We start from the raw sequence: 20,197 nt of genomic DNA, 5'->3' as shown, positions 1-20,197 counted from the left end.
TCTACTGAGGACTGGAAAGTGATCTAAAAGTGATCTAAATGGCTGATCTAAAAGAACTTCAGACTCTTGACTTCTTTTCTTCTCAATATTAATCTCTTGTAAAGTAAACCCAAAAGCTAGCAATAAGGGAAGGCATGGCAAGTTGTGTCCTCCTGCATTTTATCAGCTTTGCTATACAGGAGAGAAGTGTTTCTAGTGTGATAGGGCTGTCCCTGGCATACAGAGTAAAGCCACCCATGCAACAGGGAGGACTGTGAAGACTGCACCTGTGGAGGAAGCACTGTGTAAGTGCTCTCTTTCAATGAGAATGCAACCTGGAAGCCTCCCTGAGATAGACTGGGTACAGCTGGTCAGCACAGCAAAGGATAGGACCACTGCTCAGTCACTGTACTGCACATGCAGAAGGTATGGCTCTCTGAAAGCATGAGATGTAAAAAAATAAATAAACAAGACTTGGTATCTCTGGTATGGGTGTGTATGTATAGATGTGGACGTGTGTATGTGTGTATATATAGGTAAGGAACCTAATCCTTTTTTAACTATCACTTGCAATTTAAAAGACACGCTAAGCACTGGATGAGGACACACATTTCCTCTTAGGAAAATAAAAAGGGGGAGGAATCAAACTATGTCTATCTTAAGCTTCATTACCCTATAGTCATACAGACTACTACCTATAGAAACCTTTTAATCCTTAGGTGGTAAGCAATAGGATAGGGATTAGTGTTGATGCAAGGTAGGGGTTGAGAGCAAGGCACAGAGGTAAAACAGATAGAATCAAGTGCCCAAGATAGCAGAGTCTTGTAGAACATACAAATAAGAAGTATTATTTATCTGATATGCCAACAAGAGTATAAAATATAAACATTGTTCATAAAAGTGACATGACATTTTTTAATCAGCCTGGGTGGATTGTATGTCTGACAGTGATCTTTCTTGCACTTTGTCTTTAAGGTGAAGAACAACTAAAACCAACAGGTCTTTGAACCTAGAAAGCCAAGTTTCACAGAATCACAGAAGAATTTACATTAGATGGGTCCTCTGGAGGTCATCTAGTCCAGCCCCCTCCTCAGAGGAGGTCTAGCTAAACAGATTCCTCAGGGCCATGCCCAGTCAAGCCCTGTACACCTTCAAAGATGGTAAGTCCACATCCCCCCTGCTTCAGTATTTGACCACCTTTATGGTAAAACATTTTTATTATACCTAATTAGAACTTCCCATGCTCCACCTTACGTCCACTGCCCATTATTGGACACACACAAGAATAATCTGGCTCTCTCTTATCTGTAGCCTAAGGATAGGTAGTTTCAGCAGTCCGGTCTCTTCTGAGCCTCCTCTTCTCCAAGCTGAATGAACTTCTCTCTCTAAGAACCTCCGCGCATGCCTGTGCTCCAGCCCCCTGACCAGCCTAGTGGCCTTTTGCTGGACTTGCTCCAGTATGACATTATTTTTACTGTACTGTGGAGCCTTCTTGCTATCCCCAAACCACCTTGTGCAGAGTCACGCTAATCTTCTCTGTATCATTCAAATTTTAGCATTATGCTGCCAACAAGAACATGATTTCATTAGAGGATAAACCAGAACCATTAACTTTTTAAAAGGAAGATATTTGGAGACAGTGGAAATTTAAGGCTTTTAACCCGTTTCTGCCTTTCCTGCTATTAAGCAATGTGTCCTTATGTTCTGGTCTTTTTCTCAGCCCACAATTTTCAGTGGCTTCCTGCACTGTATGGAAGTCTTCACAACCCCCTCTCAGCATCCTGAGAGAAGTATTTATATCAGCTTGGGCTCTTGCTTGTGTGTCTCCTCTGCCTCTCTCAGATCTCTTCTTTCTGCATCTTTCTGCTCTTCTACTTCTTGTGCATTTCACCACTCTGTCAGACTTGTTCTGCACTCCAGAAACCTTTCCCCTGAAAAGTTGCTCAACTGCTCTTGGAAAAGCACAATTTCCTTCTCCATCCAGAAGATGCCCCCTGACTGAGTGCAGCCGCATTGTTGTCTGCTGTCTCCTGAAAAGAACATAAAGTCTATGCACAGAGTAACTCCAAATGAAGAAATTAAAATTTATATGCTCAACATGTTAACAGAAACATCCACAACATTGTTATGAAAAGTAATTCATTAGGGTCTGGCCGTGATTTTGGAAATTACTCAGGGTGGTTTTATAACAGTTAAAAACTGTAAGGTGCTGTGTGTGAGGCTTTGGGGTTTGGACATGTTTTTCCAGAACTCTTTACATTTGTCAGTGAGAACATACAGCTCTTTTGACAGTAGGACTTGGGTGGGCTGATGGTTGCTGGATGCTGTAATAGGAGGTTGGCGGGACACAGAATGATAAACTTACTTGTCAACAGCCACACTGGCTTTCTTAGGACAAACTGAGCTTTGTACCTTTGAATCTTGTTTCTCATTAAGTCCCTGGTAATTTTTCTGGTATGGGTTAATTGATTTTGTAATTGTTTGCTGCTGTTTTTATGTCTGCCCAACACAGAACCCTTCTCAGCCAGAGAAGCTCATTTTGTATCTATTATTCCCTGCTTTGTTATGTTGCTTCCCTCAGCCAGAAAGAATTCTTCTTAAATTGTTTGCATGTTAGTGGCAACAGAGATGGAAGACCAAAGAAAATAAAGAAGAGATCCACAGTGAATGTTGAAAATGGGGTCCATCCAGTGTGTGGGATGGAAAATAAGGTTGCAAGCACCCTTAGGGAGATCTCCAGTGGAGTGACCACAGTTTTGCAAGCCAGAAGAAGAGTTTAGAGAGCACCTCAAGAGGAAGAAGACCTATGGCTCCATCTGAATACCGTAAAGCTCTTTCTCTGAAAAGCAAGATACTGGCATAGATGAAGGCCAGGTCAAAGAGCTCTGCAGGGCCATTTTGGCCTCTCTGTCTGCCTTTTCTTCCTGAGTCCAAATGATTGTGTAGGGTTGGTGCTCACATACCATCTCATGGAATTGAGATATTGCTCAGATAGGTGCATGGAGAAGGTTGCTAAAACTATTCTTAGGTACTGTAGGCCAGATGCCTTAATATCTCATCAATTCATAGCTCCTTTGTGGCTCTCTCTTTGGTATTGTGAGCATTTGCTGTTTCTCTCTCATGCAGCACCTTTTCAGTTCCTATTAGTCGTGCATTAGCTGCAAAGCGGTTGTATTGCTGTTCCCTCCCCTCCCATCTTCTCCCCTCCCCTCTCCTCCCCTGCCCTCCCCTGTTGGGCATTATTTCTTCACCCTTGCTACTGACTGTTTTGCTTGACAATTGTTTTGTTTGCAGAAAGTCAGGAAATTTTGCATGCTTTACTTTCAGAGCCAGGATATTAGCATAGAAAATGAATCACTTTTGATCTCTCCTTGGTTTTCCTTGTTACAAAGTAATTTTTCCAGACTTCTGCAAAGCTTTGAGTGCTTCTGTTTTTCCTTTTAGAACAGAGGGACCTGAATTTCCATTGCCTGGCACTGCAGGTGTGTGGTCAGAGTAGTTGCCTCCCCTGTGTATTCTACTTGTAATTACTACACAGATCCAGCCAAAGTGGACTTAGAATACATCTCCTTAAGCCTACCCAAGGCAAGCTCACAGCCTCCTGGGGGTGAGATGTACCTAAGTGAATTTCATCTATTTTATTAGACTTTTGTACACTTGAATGAAGTTCAGTGTAAAAGGTCTCTGCAGAAATAAACATAGCAGATCAGGGGCAAAGTGCAGTTTTCCCTGGTGATTTATATAGTTTAAGATTAGAGCTGGTATTTTGCAAAATGCTGTTTGAAGTTGTTAATTAGGTTTGCCTGAACAGACCAAAACAGACACAGCTAATTGGTTAAGATTATAGCTATGAGATTGTGACCATTATCACTGTGAAATGTCTCGGCGTATGTTCTTGTTCAGGTCTGTTCCTCCATTCTTTTTTGGAGGAGGCAGATAAAGCATGCACTGTATCACTGAGATAGTGAGGAATACTTTTGGGAGTATCATCCCTATCTCAAATCTGCTGTTGTTAATGGGAGGTTTCTTTACTGAATACCTCTGTGTTCATTCTACTTGCATTTTTGACAGGAGGAGTGCTATCAGGTGACTTATCAACTTTTTTTTATGAATAAAGCTTAATAGGAAGCCTTTTCACAGCATGAGAGCATCCATAGGTCCAAAATAATTTAATCAACTCTCACAATCCACGCAGTTACTGGCAAACCTGATTCCTTTTATGAATAATTTTACTTGGATCTTAGTAAGAAAAATGTTCTTGTTAACAGTATGAGCAACAAATTTCCAGACAAAAATATGGAGGAGGGAGAGTATGGATAGACAGAGTCTGGGGGGGCCTGTGACTTCATTGCACTTCACATTATAAGAGGGTTTACTTCAGGAGCCGGTGATGGGATGGAGACTTGAAAGGCCAGGCTACAGGAAATGGGAATGGTGAGTCAGGAAATGGCAGTCTTCCCTCCGAGTCATCCTTGAACTACTGCCCTGGTGTGTTCAGAATGGGAATTGGATTAGTAGAGATGTTGTTCCTTCAGAAGAGGTTTCAAACTTGTGTCGTGACCATTTGATGTTGTTAAACATTACGTGCTGTTACTCCTTGAGAGCATGGATTTCAGATCCTGCATCTGCTCTGATCCGTAGTGTGGGTGGCTTCCGGTGCTCTGTAGCTGTCCCTGTCCGCAGTGGCGGATCCTCCATGCCTCCCTCCTGGCCCAGCTCTCCATCCTATGAGCACTGTTATGCACCTGCCTCGTTTCTTGTTGAAGCTGCTGCGTGGCTGGTGACCCAGAGGTGTCTTGCGTGGCTGCTAAACAGCTGTAATTTCCCATAACAAGCAAATTATACTCTCTAACACTTGATCGGCTCACCAGGAGCAGAAGAGCTATCTGTTAGGGGGCCAATGGTAGTATTTGGTGATTGCAGGGGTGCTCACCATGAGGGTATGTGGGGCGACTTAACTCATCAGTAAATATAAGTATCTAAATGGACTCAGGCTTTCCTCTGTGGTACCAAGCAACAGGTCAAGAGGCAATGGGCAGAAACTGATGCACAGGAAGTTCCACCTGAATATGAGGAAGAACTTTATTGTGTGAGTGACCGAGCACTGGAATAGATTGTGGAGTCTCCCTCACTAGAGATATTCAAGAACCATCTGGATGCAATCCTGTGCAATGTGCTCCAGGATGACCCTGCCTGAGCAGGGAGGTTGGACCAGATGACCCTCTGTGGTCCCTTTCAGCCTGACCGATTCTGTGGTTCTGTTGACTGGGCAGGCAGGCAGCTGCAAACCCGAGCCCGCCGGTCAGATCACAGCTTGGAAAAGGCACCTGAGCCGGAACGCGCGCCGCGCTCCCACCTCTGAATTCTCCGCTGTTAATGGGCAGGACGAGGTTACGCTTCGTGGCGAATTTCGACGCGGCGGAGCCCGACCGGAGCGGCAGCGCCGGCAGCGGCCGCCAGATGCCGCCCTGCCCAACGCCTTGGCGGGGCCGCCGCGCTCGGCGGAGCGGCCTCCCCGCCGCCTCTGCCCCCCGGCTGCGGCGGCGCCGCCTTCCAGCTCCACTCACAGAATTGTAAGTTGGAAGGCACCCCTGGAGATCATCCAGTCCAGCCCCCCTGCCAAGGCAGGATCTCCTCGAGCAGGTTACACAGGAACGCGTCCAGGTGGGTCTTGGATGTCTCCAGCGAGGGAGGCTCCATGACCTCCCTGGGCAGCCGCTTCCAGTGTTCTGCAACCCTCAATGGAAAGCAGTTGTTCCTTATGTTGAGATGAAACTTCTTATGTTTTAGTTTATGTCCATTGCTCCTTTTCCTGTCACTGGGCACCACTGAAAGAGTCTGGTACCATCCTCTTGGCCTTTGATATATTTATAGGCATTGATGAGATTCCCTCTTAGTCTTTCCCTCTGTACACAGAACAGGCCCAGCTCTTGTAGTCTCTCCTCATAAGAGATGCTCCAGACCCCTCATCATCTTTGTGATGATGGGGGAGTGGGTTTGGGTGAAATGGGCCTCCTGGGCCATGTGTAGGGTCAGGGGTGACCTCTGGTGAGGCTGAGTGAGGCCACTAAATTCGAGCACTCAGGGCCCTGGCACTAGCTGGGATTCATCAGTCTTCTTCAGGGACTGCAGAGCGACCAGCACAAGGGTCATCTTGTGGTGACAGAAGGATACGTGGCAGTATCCTGTGCTCAAACCGAGCGCTCTGTTCATTACAGGCATTTTCAAATGATATTTCTTAAAGACAAAGCAAAAACAAGCTGCCCTTGAACGGAATAGGAAAGTAATCTGAATGTTGAATTTCAGTAGCAATTGCCTGTGTTGCCCTTTTGAACCCTGTGTGTTTCAGTTTTCCCTCCCTGAGCATTCTCCTCAAAAGAACTGATGCATTGACTACATGCATGATTTTGGGGAGAAAAACAGTTTGAAGAACACAGCCCTGTGCCGTGTCAGCCAGCTGACTGTGTGCATTCATCGGGGAAAAAGTTGAGGGCAGTTAGTCCACACTTCAAGACTGGCTCTCAAGGAGGCCAAGGCCACTGAGATTTTGGGATTATTCATGTTTCAGAGTCAGTTTTCAAGACAAAATTGTTTAGGGCCTAAAGGAATATAAACAACTGTCACGTGTAGTTGTTGGAGCTTCTTTTATGAGAGGCTTGTATTACTTAAAAATTGCTTACGATTGCTAATTTAGCATCTGTGTGGAATGCTGTATTGTCTGGACTCCTGTATTTGCAATCAGAGCAGATAGCAGAAGCATAAGCACTTCCTGCACAGCTTCTTGGCTGCGACCTGGACTGACCTCGTGAACGGCAAGTCGGGGTGAGCAGTATCAGACTTGGATGCTTTCTTCCATTATCACTGCTGTGTTAACCTAGCAAAACTGCTTGGCTTCTCTGCTGAGCTTTCCAGCTACACTGTAAACATCTGTCTACCAACTGACTGAAACCACTGCATCGTTTTGTGTAGGCTACCGAACAGCTGTCAGATAGGAATAACTTGGATTATCCCATGTCTTAACCAATGTTCTAGATGCAAGAGGTTCTGAACACTTTTATCTTTCCTTGACTTTCCCTTTTTTTTGACTGAATCCTTCTCAGCTATATGTTTTCATTCTCTTAGTAGGCCTTTAAATAACCCACAAGAGTGTGCTGGATGTTATCCTCCTGCAGAGCTCAAGTAGATTAGGCAGGAGCATTGAGTTCATTGGATCACTATGGATCCACTCAGTTCTTCTATGCATCTCCTATCCATTAGTGTCCCATCTCTAAGAGACTTAGTGATATTAGTTTTGACAGGATACATTATGCTGTCCAAGGTTATGTCTGAGAACCATAAAACTACAAAAAGAGGATCTCCAGGACAGCACTACAAGCAACTGTAATGGCAGATGAGCTGAGATCTCTGATAATTATTTTCTGCCAGCATGGACATGTGTGTTGCTTTCAGGGTGACAATAGGCTATGAGTGAGAATACCTGTGCAAAAAATATACCATAGACTTGGAAATGTTTGGTTTGGAAAAAGGGTGCTTTTCACATATGTTAGAACTCGCCAGACTTTCTGAAGTCAAATGGGAATTTCAAAACACTTGATCCTTCAGGTTAGGCTGTCCATACATATGAAGGAGCCTTGGAACAGTCATTCTGAAGTTAGAGAAACAGGCTCATTGAAGAGATGCTCATACAGATGGTTAGGCTTGAAATTTGGGATTTATTTGGCTGAATACCACAGAAGTCATCTTTAAGTTCTCCGTGACTCATCCAGGCTGTCTGAACTTCTCAGACTGAAGAGAGGAAGCAATGAGCAGGTTCAATGATGACAGAGCTTCCTGTCTTCCCTTGAACAGACCTTTTTCATTATATTCTGCTGATTCAAGTTGAGTTCAGTGACTGGGCAAAAACAGGAGAGAAAATGCTGGTTGTGGAATGCCATTCTTGCCAAACCTTTTCAGCATCCAAGGAAGGCTTATTTTGGCAGAATGTTAAAAATGCTCTCTGGATTGCTTTTTATTTGGAGAGGTAGATGGGAAAGATGCTCCTCCCTAGGCACTGAACCATAAATATTTGACTTTTATACAACCAAATTCCTCTGAGTAGACATGGAATAAGTGACAAAAAATGGGCTTTTACCAAACCTGTGGAATTCATTTCAACATTGCCAGGTGTTTGGCTGTAAGACTGTGAGGTCCCATATTTAACAGCTCATATACTTTGCCAATAATATGTGAAGTGTTTCATTATCTTATACACTGTAGTTGGCACACATCAGTTTGCAGACAAAGAGTAATGGTTTATGATGTTTGTGGATTCCATGTGCAGTTGTAGGCATAAAATGGTGTGTGGTGTATGATAAGACAAATACATAAGAATGAAAGAGCTCATATAGCAAATACAAGATATTTTCAAGTCTATGATACATAAAACCGTAAATTGTTAAGTACCATCAGAATTTTGATTTTTGTCTCCTTTTATAATTGACAGGAGTAAAGAACAATGAAGAAGCTTGCCTTCAGCTCACTCAAGCTGTTCAAGGAGCACTTGGGGCAGATCAAGAGCTGTGTTATTTTGAGTCTGCAAAATAACCAGGTAGGAGTTCAAGGAGTACTTGGGAAAGATGAAGAGCTAAGTTATTGTGAGGCTGCAAAATAGCCAGGGCTTTTTAGAGTGTTCATCCTAAAGGCTAAGTTTTTCACAAATTAAAGCTTAGTTTAGGTGGACAAGCTTACTGGACCAACTGCTTATTCACATCAATTCCCAATATGCAGTGAAGTATTTCAATCAATATTGAAATAATTACTGCAAGATTCTGGTTATGAGCATTTTTATGGATCTTTTTTCCCCTGTGGTGTTTTCACTCTTTTCTGAGTTTTAATCTTTCCAGAAAAAAAAGTAAGTATCAAAAAGCTTGAAACTTTAACCTACTTCTAAGTAAATCTTTGATTGAGCAAATCTTTAATGTGTTGCTTTGCAGCATAGCAGTGTATTTAAGTGTGCACTCCTTTATGTGTAACAAATGTTTTGCTGAGGTAGGGTCTAAGGATGAAAAGCATCTGCCTATTTACACCAGCAACTCCCCAAGCATGGGAATCTGGTGTGTTGCAAGAGTGGCGATGTTTGCTGTGGCAGTGCTTGCAGCAGCCTGTGTGGTCTGCCCTGCTGGCCTTAGCAGCCCGTCTGGAGAACTGGCAGGGGCGAGCTGCCCAGGAGACCTTGGTCCCTGGGTGAGCTCTCAAACAGCCCACCAAGTCACAGGGCTGCTCCCCAGCTGCAGCGAGCAGGGCAGCTCAGGGAGATCTGCCATGTCTCACCAGTTGTAATCCAGAAAAAAAACAAGCTCCGGGTATCTAGAAGAGTGAGGAGGAGAAAGTTTGAAAAAGCAGAACAGGAAGCTTCTTGCTTTCATGTCTTCTGCAAGGACTTTGGCAGACTGGCGTGTTTTGTGGTGGTTCTGCTGATGCTTTGGACCTCTGTCAGATGCATTTTTTTTAGAGAGCTAGTGAATTTTTGCATATGAACAAGAGAGCATGTCATTTGTCTGACGCTGAATTTCAATACTTTTAGTATTTTCCCCCTTGAGGTGGTTTAGGAATATGGAAGATGATTTTAATGAAATTTTTATTGTTATTTCTAGTGCGTTTTCTGTGGTGTAAACGCTGACTGAACAAAAAACTGAAAGGTGGTCCCATCCCTTGGGGGACTGGAACCTGGTATTAGCCATCTGACCAAGAAATGATTAGAACAGTCACTGGAGAGGATAAGGTAAGAGTAACATTATTTATATGCATTTAAAAAATAATATCTAATAAGTTTAACCCAGAGGGCTCCACAATCATCAACAGCATGAAGTTTAACAAAAACAAGTGCTGAATTTTTTACTTGGGTCGAGGCAACCCTGAATACACATAAAGTCTGGTGAATGAGATTCTAGAAAGCAGAGCCATGGAAAGGGACCTGGAGGTCCTGGCCAATAGAAAGTTGGCCAATATGAGTCCTGGCAGCCAGGAGGGCCAACTGTGTCCTGGGGGGCATCAGGCAAAGCATCGTCAGCCGGTCGAGGGAGGGGATTGTCCCGCTTTGCTCTGCATTGGTGCAGCCTCACCTGAAATATTGTGTGCAGTTTTGGGCACCAAAATATAAGAAAAGATATAAAACTATTGGAGACTGTCGAAAGGCGGGCAACGAGGATGGTGAAGGGTCCCCTAGAGGGGAAGCCACATGAGAAGTAGCTGAGATCACTTGGTCTGTTCAGCCTGGAGATGAGGAGACTGAGGGGAGACTTCACAGCACTCTACAGCTTCCTCACAAGGGGAAGTGGAGGGGCAGGCACTGATCTCTTCTCTCTGGTGACCAGTGACAGGACCTAAGGGAATGGCATGAAACTGTGTCAGGAGGTTTAGGTTGGATATTAGGAAAAGGTTTTTCTCTCAGAGGGTGGTTGGGCCCTGGAACAGGCTCCCCAGGGAAGTGGTCACAGCACCAAACCTGCCAGAGTTCAAGAAGTGTTTGGACAATGCTCTCAGGCACATGGTGTGATTCTTGGGGTTGTCCCATGCAAGCACAGGCATTGGACTTCCATGATCCCTGTGGATCTTTTCCAGCTCAGGATATTCTATCATTCTATGATTTTACCTGCTTTGATGCAGATGATCACTAAAATAGTGTATTTGAAGTTGTCTGAACTCACTGGTTTCTTATTATCAGAGAAACAGGCAGTTCTAAGAGATGCATGTTTCTCTTTGTGTTTAAAAGAAGTAAAACCCGAGAAACTTTCCAAAAGCCTGAATCTTTTGAGGAAAATTATGAAAATAAAGCTTTCAACTGAATCTGTCTTACTATGCTGATGCTTCTGTGGCTCGTCTCACTTCTAGTGACTGTATAGATATTGTTCGTTCATATTCCTGACAGGACAGTTGCGAAGCCCTTTTTCTGGCACTGATGATGTAACAGAAGACCAGAGGATTCCTGTATCAACTTTCTGCCTTTGCTGCTTAACCTCCCTTTTGAGGAAACTTCCTTATTTGGAGAAAGTAGTGCACACAGATCCAGATTCAGCAATGTTTTCTGGCTGATAGCGATTCGATATGGCCTTATGCAATTTTTGTTCTCCCAGCTTCCACACACAGGGGAGTTCACTATTTTCTGTTTTATCTTAGTTGTCTGTAGTCTCCCTACAGTGGCTGGACAAAATGTTTCCACAGACATAAAAAATGATCCTCAGTTTGACTATAGAAATCTGTGTTTAAAACAGGCTTTGATTCAGAGAGGACTTAAAGTGTGCTTTAACTATTAGTCTATCATCTATTTTTGGGCAGAAAATAATTCAGTAATGTCTAGCTTTTAGTCATAGTATATCATGATTAGGATGTTTATGTAGGATGAGGATAGCAGAAAAATTCTGAGAAGGCTTGCCTGTGCATTTCTGAGTGGTCTAAACCCAAATGTGGATCAGTTACTGATATTGTCTGAACCAGGTGACAAAATCAAACCATATCTGTTTGGGCCATATGAAATGTCCTCTAAATAGCCTTTGAAAACATGAGCATTAGGTAAATTATGGTTATTATTAGTGAGCTGATGTTTAATTTTGAACTACAGCTTAAATGAGATGTCAGACTATTAGTTTCTAACAGTAATCACTTAAATGAAATTTCATTAAAATACTTGTGAATAATTAATGACATTAAATCACTGACATTTTAACAAATCTTTGTCTAAGACCTGAAGACCTGGTGAAATATGCAGTTTTCATAAATTGAAATAGAAAAACCAGAATCTCATCTGCCTAAAACATAAACCTGTTCAATGCAGAGAAGGAAGTTACAGTTTAGGATACCAGAAATTTGAGATATAATTTCAATATTCATTAATCTTTTTTTCGAAGACATCGGTGCATGTAGAAGCAATAAGGCACGTCCCTATTTCAGTGCACATCATTTTAGGTCTAGGAGTGCAGAGTGTAAAAATAAATTTTTCTTATGTTATGTTTTAATCAAGATAAAATGACAGTTTTAGAGTCACAGTGTGCATATAACAAGATAAGCAGTGCTACTTCAGCACAACTTGCATGTATTGTTAGAAAGCAGCATGCACTTAGAAGCAAATGACGGCCCTGAAGTTATGGTGATATTGTAAGGCATTGGTATAAAGTGGTTATCTTTTATATCATTCTTACAACCTTGGCACACATGGTTTATGTTCAAGAATTTGATTTCCTTAGTTTTATACTTTTGCTGTCCTTAAAATCCACCATACATCCAAGAATGAATGTAGTCAATTAAAGAATTTCATAAAACTTTGTTTCTTGAGGGCAGAAATTATTAGAAAACAGAACATTTGTATCAATATTTTATTTGCAATACTGTCCTCTCAATATATACTCACAGCTCTCCATTATTGTTGGTGGGAGTTATACATGCAGGAGTCAAGCAGAATTAAGCTTTCATGAGTAGCCAGTTAACAGATAGATGTTGTATCTCTGTGCTCTGTAAATTAGATGTTGTTCTTAAAGAGGGTTTTCACAAGCCCTGGTTATGTTTTTTTCTTAGCTAAATTTCATGATCTTATATGTTATTTTTTTAATAGGGTTTGTAGTTTTTGCAAACACCAGTATGCCTTATGGTGACTGATGATTTTTGTTTAACCTGATTCTACACATTGCCTTGAAATATTTTTATATTTCAATGTAACTTGGAACTAAGATCCATTTCTTGAAGTGTAGCTAATAATGCTCTGGACTGTTCCTACTGCAATGATGTTAATTCTTCCCAGTCTCTGTTATGCTGGTCTGGCTTGCACAAAGAGTTTAAAAAGGCCAGGAACCTAAGACCACCGGCATTGCAGGGAAATAACATCTGAAGAGCTCCCAGTCCTACAGTCCGCCCTCCTGCTGCTGAAGAGCAATAGCAGACTTGATTGGGGTTTATTTGTGGATGGCTATTTTCTAAAAAATAACAAATCAAAGAAATAAATCAGTACAGATCTTATATTACATTTTATATGCTTTGTTTTGTTGGTGGCTGTAGCATGACTGATAGAAAAGGAAACACATTTTTGCTACTGGGAACATGCTTAAGCTTATTTTGTTTATTGTAGTACTTTTCTGTCATTTTGCTTATTCTTTGAAACACTTCCTGCCACTTTTATTTTACTTTTTCCCCCCAAAATCTACAGATTGTATAATTGTATAGTCATCAGTTTCTTCTGAGTTTAATCTTTTTTTTTTTTTTTTGCACCTTGGGTTGATCTTGCAGTTCCTATTTAGTCCTTACTTTGGAGAAAACCCTTAGTGACTTCAACAGGTGGTCTCCTGGAATCAGCTCTTGGTTTTGCCGTATTGAGTGCGTGATGTCTGTTGGACAGTTACAATCTGAAATTGTATACCAAAATCACCAGCCAGGTCCTCCAGAACCGCTCTTTGAATCTGCTGTGTTATTGAAGTCTCATTGGACTACTCACATGGTGATAAGAGTGGTAAAGGGAGACTGCAAAGTCCATGCCCACTCTTCAGAGCCCAAAGAAGGAGGCATAGGAGGGTATTTGGGACAGAGTCAAAAAAGTCAACTATATTTTGTTTTCTTTTGTGGTGCTTCAACAGATGAAAGGTGCCTTCTTTATTCAAATGATAGAATGTGGAGATATCCTGTTCACATGTACACATAATGCATGTGCTGTAGGACTGGGGGTTTGGTTTTATATCCAGAATTGCTCTATGAAGTTGCCGGGTTCCTTACTAGTTTCCTTGAATCCAGAAGCATGTCTGTTTTGCAGGTGTTTTGCTAAAATTACATTCCATTGCAAAGAACAGATCTTATCCTGTTTGTATTTTTTAAATGCTACCTTCACTTGTGGAATCACATAAGCAATTATTAATAGCCAAACAATCAAACAAGATGGTTTTGATTTGGATTTAAGTCGTCGAGTAGTCTTTTGCTGATCCATGCAAAACACTTCAATTGTGTGATCATTTTTAATCATCACTAATGAAGTTGACACACCCATGATGTTGTTTTTGGCTTTGATACCTAGAAGACTTAGTGAAGTGGCTGGAGGGTTTGGTTGTGTTCCACATCTCACAGCGTCATGGGACACTGGGACAGTAGTTGCTCCAGGGAAGCAAGAGAAAATCAACATTGGCATCATCAGTATTCATCTTCACTCCCACTCTGATTCTGCTCTGGTTTCTTTTAGCTTCTCACTTGTCGTCAATGCAGCAGCAGGAGAGCATCATGACTTGGTTTGTGCGGGAAAAAAAAAAAAGGAAGACTAAAAATGGCTTGATCTCAATTTTCAAAGTATGGGTCTGAGCAAAAGTAGGTGATACTTCACGGATCTTTGGGAAAGAGGTTTTACAAAATCTAGGTACTGGACATTTAAAGCTAATCAGGTTTAACCTGGGAATAAACTGAAAAATAAGTTATACAAGGGTAAGTAATTATTGGAAAATTGCTAAGGTATATAGTAGACTATCCATAAGGAAGTCTTTAAAACAATATATCTAAAAGATATGAGCTGTAAATCAACCAGACATTACAGTCTGTGTGATCAGGAGACTGGTCCAAATGGAGATGGTGATTTCTGTTGAATTTCTAGGTCCTACCACAGGAAACCAGTAAGGAAGAAGGAAAGTTGCTTCTTTTAAGTGACCAATACCTCCTGACTTTTCTGTCAAAATAGGTCAAAAATGGGTTGTATCTTGACAAGAGTGATAAATGTTTAAACTGTATGGTACTTTTTCCATATTTCATTCTTAACTGAAGAGGTAGGCTCTCTTCAGGAAAAACAGCCACATTAATGACTTATAATTGTTAAAGTGTGCTAGTTAATGTTGAGAGACTTTGCTTAGGTTGTAGGGTAGGAGAGGGAAGCTCCTTCCCTCTCTTTTCTTCAAATAGTCCAAGTCCTGACCTCAGGCTTGGACCTTTACCCTTTCTTCTCTTGCACTGTCTGTTCAGAAAGCAGGAATAATGGATCTCCTGAATGATGGCTGTGATTTTAATGTGGGATTTTGCTTGTGAAATTGCCTTCTCTTCCGTATGGGAAGGACTTGGTATCATCCTAGCTGGTACTACTGTGATGGCTGCAGAACTAGACCTGACGTCTCTTACTTCTATGGAGTGTAGTCAGAGCTGGCACACTGACCTTCACCAGCTACAATGAAGTGCCCTAAATTTATTTAGCCCTCTAGAAGCACCCTGTTGGTGTTGGGCACACTTAGAAGCTCAGAAATTATATTCATATATGTGTATCAATAGAAGGAACAAAAGTAGCTGTAATACTGGAATAGAAAACATACAGGAATAACAGAATAGCTTTGCTGGTGGGTAAGTGGCTTGATACATTGAAATTAATTTTCAAACAAACTAAATAAATTAACTGTACCACAATGTGCCTGTGGTTTGAATTCCAATTAGAAGGAATATTATAGTGGTGTATTTACAATATTGATCACTTGGTTGGATAACTAAAAATGTATGTGAATGATAAGAGAGAGTAAAAAATCACAGTGATAATGAAAAATTTAACTGTAAACATCATATGGGTGTGTAAGACAGAACTTTTTTTTTGTTAAACAACAAATGAAATTTTACAGTAAATGGCCACAGAACAAATAGGAGGAGAAACAGCTTACAATTTATGCCTGAGTTCCTGTGCCAGACATGACTCAGAAGGTAACTGTCAAAGAGTTAGTGCAGTAGCAATTGCCATGTACTGAAGCTTAGCATTCTTGTGAAAGACCCACAGAGGTGTTAGACAAAACTGAGGAAGCCTCTCAGAAGGAAAATTAAAACAGCCAAGATGTTAAATTTCTTAAAGTGCCATGAAATATAAGGGGTGGATTTAGGGTCTTTTTGATAGATAGTGTGCTTTTTCTCTCCAAAAATTAGCTTCTAAAAAGACGAAAAAAGAATAAAAGAAATAAAAAGACATAATTGAATATGTGGAAGTAATTTCAAATAAGGAGCATACAAAGGAGAATTAACTTTCACAAGATACATGTCAAAACACAGTAAGGTACACCAAAAAGACTTTGAAGAAAATTGTGAAGGAAAAGTAAATAAATTCACTTTTCTATCATTAGAAGTTGAAACATGACTGCTATATCTGTAGAATATCAAAGAAATATGATAGCAGTGTACTGATAGTATGGAGGAGCTTACAGCTGCTGCAACATTTTTTTTTTCAGGAGGTGAGGGAAGGAAATACATTCAAATTGAGGGAGAATAGTTTTAGGCTAAGTATAGCATAATTTTTATGAAATTCTAAAGACAAGTGCTGCTTACTGAGTAGTTTAAATGACACAAATATTAAATTGCCAAAATCTTAACTGGAATATGTGTTCTAGATGTTTGTAGGTGGAAAGTGGCTGTTTTGTTGCCAGTCTAGAGTGTCTGACTTTGTGGTAGGCAGACTTTTAGAAGCTATGTGATAAAGATATGTGAGGAGGCACAGGGATATCTATCATGAAATATTGCCACTGTGGTTTTGTAGCTCTGCCTCGCTATTCTACCAATTTTTCTGAAGGAGTCAATATTGGGCAGTTGGATGTTGTGTGGTGCTCCAAGAAACATAATCCAATGTCATCATCTTATAAAATTATGGTGATGTTCAGTAAGTGGGAAAGTTCCCTTCTGAGAAGAATGTGAGAAGTGAAAATTTACTTGCAGAGTAAAGGAATTTTCCACTAAGGTCTTACTAGGTTAGTCTGCATATATGGGCCTATCAGTGTATTTATGAGAGGATGAAGGACAAGGTAGGCATAATCAGGAAGGATGGGCCTTTACAGGGCAGTAGAAAAAAGGTCATAACACCTAAAGATTGAACAATAAAGTGGCAGATTAAATTCTATGTTAATAAATGCAAAATAATCCATCCGGGGAGAAAAACCAGCCATGACTGTATGTTATTCAATGCTAAGACTCCACATTAGCTGTTGCTGTTCAGGGAAGGCACCTTGAAATAGTTGCAGGCAGGTCTATGCAAACTTAACTCACAGCTAGTCAAAAAACATGAGTGAATTGTAGGAATGGATAGAAAGGGGACAGACAACTAAACAGAAAACATCCCTGACTTTGTTTAAATACAGGATAGACTTCTTGTTCTTTGTAATAGGCCAAGTAAATAGATGAAATAAGTATTACTACATAGTTAAGTATTAACTGATTTCATAGGAAGCCAATCCCATTTAAAAACAGACGGCTCGAAGAGTGATAAAAATATCAAAAGGTCTAAATGAAACTTTTCCCCTCAAAAATTAAGTTTTTCAAGATCACAATGCAAGTTGCTTCTCCAAGCCCTTGTAGCTAAGGGATTCACAGACTCCTACTTAAAAAGAATCATGATTGATATATCATAACTACCAAGAAACTTCAGGCTGCTGCAAAAAAAGTCTAGTAAGCAGCCCACAATCCTTATGGAGTCATTTCAGTATCTCTTAGCATGTAAAGTTGTCCATGACCCACTGAACAGGCAAACATTCCTAGGTTTTATTACATGTAATGGTATGGAGTGATGCTTAATAATGTTTTATGTTACAGGTTACAAGCTAACTCTAAAAATGAAGTTGTGACAAATGACACTTTGTGTGCAAATTGTTAAAGACGGAGAATTTCAATGTTAATTTTTATTAGGGATGAAAGATAAAGAAGATGCAAGGTGAAAAACAGAGGTAATGTTTTCTTGTAAGGGGAACATTTGTGCAAATGTCATGCATTAGCCAGAATTTTATTAATGGTTATCTTAGCTTTCTTTTCTCACTCCTATGCTTTTGGGTGTTTGAAGAGGGAGGGTCATGTCTCCCCCTCCTTCCTGTTCAATAAATATTTAACAACATGGGCATTTTCAGTGTCCTGGGGCAGTCCTTTGAGCTAACAATTAACATAGGAGAGACACCCTCTCAGTTATTGTTTCAGCATCTCTTTCTGCAGGCTCACAAAAGTATTCTGATTGATGTTTGGCAATTTCAGAGTCAGAAGGATTTGAGCTAGCCAAAAGGACTAGATTATTATTACTACATTCTTAATGTCAGCATAGATTCTATAGGCTCTGGCAGAAGTGATGAAGACAACAGGCCTGCCCTGTGCTTCAGATCTGACTGTTACACAAATGTAATCCTTAACAGTATCCATCAGTTAAACTAAATAAATACATACAATATATCTATGTATGCATAGATATATATATAGATATATATAATGAAGCATCTCTTGTTTATTAACCCTGAACTACAAAAAATTTTGCAAACACATAATGATGTCTGTTGCCTTAGCAGAAGTTGCAGTAACTTTATTTACTTAGCATTACTTTTTTGGATGGCCATCTTGGCTGTTGTAAGTGACATCAGACTGAGGGAGAAAGTTTCCAAACTGAGACAACCTCTGCCAAAACTGAAAGAATTCTGTTATTGTTAAACTCTACATGTAACTCCCGAACAGCAGTGCTGTGTTTTGGGAAACACTGATCAACTGGGACCCAGAAACAGGCAACAAAAAGACTTTGCTGGCTCCAAATGGCAAATTCCCTTCTCTGAAAGGGCAAAATGAAAGGAGGTAAGATTCCTCCTTCCTTATGCACTTCTAAATATGCAGTTTCCTATTTGGAAGGATTTATCAGCTAGGTAAGACTTATATGTCTTGGAAATGTTCAAACTAGAAATAAAAAAAGAGAGGAATAAGATCAGTGTGGCTAGTAAGAATGAGAGTGATGCTAGAGCATACCATCCAACTTTAATTATAGTTTGCAATTTACTGTAAATAACCTTATGATATTTTCCTAGTTTAGGGGAAATTCTTCAAACTTTTGCTCAACTAACTTCCATGGGAATTCATTTGAATAACAACTTTGAGAATCAAGATATGGAAATAATTATTCTCTCTCAACAAGCTGGATAGCTTGTCAGCTATCAGTACTACCACAGATTTCTGCATGTACTGAGCTGGGCCAACCCCTGAGAAATGAAGCTACATCAAGCTGATTTGTTTGTCTTCCATTCTAAGGACTGTACACTTCTAAAAAGCACAACATTCATGTCTAGGCCTGGCAAGGACTGACACCTTTCTTCTTTTATCCCCCTCTTCTTGTTCCGATCAATATCCTAGGTGTGTTGTTCATTCGTTCTTTTTGGTGTCTGCTGTTGTCACTTCTTTGAATAAAAATCTACAAAGAAAATACCTCCCTACTTGATAATTTTTTCCAATAAATGCTCATTTGCTTCTGTTGGTCAGTTTATTTAAGGAATTACCAGGGTGTTGTAAAGGATAATTGGGAGTCTGGGGAAATATAATGTGTAATGATGAAGTTGTCCACTCTGAGATCCGAACAATGTAGACTCTGCTGCTGGCACTGTGCTAATTGGTAGGGCCATGCTTCACAGGCAAATAGAAGAGGACAGGTGGTGAGCACAACAGTTCTGGTATCGGCGGGGTTTGCAGGGCATCTGTGCTCACAGTCTTGCCTTCAAGGGCATAAAAATTCACATGTAGATAGTCAAGAAACAGACACGTATAATAAAAAATAAAACCAGAATGTAATTAAATAATAAAACATGACAAACAGTGCATTTCTAGGGAATTACAGCATGCCTTGGGTGGAGCTATAAGGCATGAGGCCAAAAGTTGGATGTCTTTAATCATCCAGGAGGCACAGAAAGCCCCTGATGCTGACAGTGCTAGAGAAAGGAAGAGTGGGATGGTGTGGGCAGTCTTTCTGCATATAGTTTAGAAACCAAGTTTGATTTTATACTATTTGGGCATGGAGTTGTCTGTATCTCCTGCTTGCTTTTTGCTGTGTATGGCCTCAATTGGTTAACCTACTAAGACTGCAGAGTGATGCTGACACATCAAACCAGATAGTTCAGCACCCAAGTACATCTAATGAGTGGAGCAGGAAGTCTTGTCCTGGATCAAGTCAGTTTTTTCCAGCCCCTGTGCCTGGACTGGGATTTCCATGAGTAAACCTCAAGAGCAATGAGAGCAGCTGCTAACTCTGGTATGGGGAACAGGGAGAATGAGAGGATCCCTGGAGTGCTGTAAACTGGACTGCCGAGGGGTCTGTGCTGAGGCTAAGGCTGGGGAGACTTGAGGTGATGTGTCTGGGGTAACAGACATTTGTGACCATGGGCTTGGCCAGAGAGGCCCAGAGGGTGAGTTGGAAACCAGAGTTGCATTTTTCAGTGAGGAGGGACAAATGATGAGCAAGACCATTTCAGTGCTTTTCAGTGGG

At 40.9% G+C, this 20,197-nt stretch overlaps 1 protein-coding gene and 1 long non-coding RNA gene across 3 annotated transcripts in view; both read left to right on the top strand.

The window, feature by feature from the left end:
• Nucleotides 1-5,681, top strand: part of LOC108505113 (chloride channel protein C-like) — an 86,965-nt gene extending 81,284 nt beyond the window's left edge. Inside the window, 1 exon segment of the mRNA XM_017830812.1 lies at nucleotides 5,219-5,681. Coding sequence (XP_017686301.1) covers nucleotides 5,219-5,681 — 463 coding nt within the window.
• A 2,784-nt stretch (nucleotides 5,682-8,465) lies between these two features.
• LOC108505054 lies at nucleotides 8,466-19,102 on the top strand. 2 transcript variants are annotated; one of them, XR_001877371.1, is made up of 4 exons: nucleotides 8,466-8,566; nucleotides 9,612-9,739; nucleotides 17,515-17,645; nucleotides 18,758-19,102. It is a non-coding gene; the product is annotated as an uncharacterized LOC108505054 (long non-coding RNA). The 2 variants fall into 2 exon arrangements; XR_001877370.1 differs by having other exon boundaries at nucleotides 18,753-19,102.
• Nucleotides 19,103-20,197: the final 1,095 nt, after the last annotated feature.

This window comes from Lepidothrix coronata, unplaced genomic scaffold (assembly GCF_001604755.1).
Source record: "Lepidothrix coronata isolate B3197 unplaced genomic scaffold, Lepidothrix_coronata-1.0 Scaffold6, whole genome shotgun sequence".
Lineage (NCBI taxonomy): Eukaryota > Metazoa > Chordata > Aves > Passeriformes > Pipridae > Lepidothrix > Lepidothrix coronata.
This window is presented reverse-complemented; position numbering and strand designations above follow the sequence as displayed.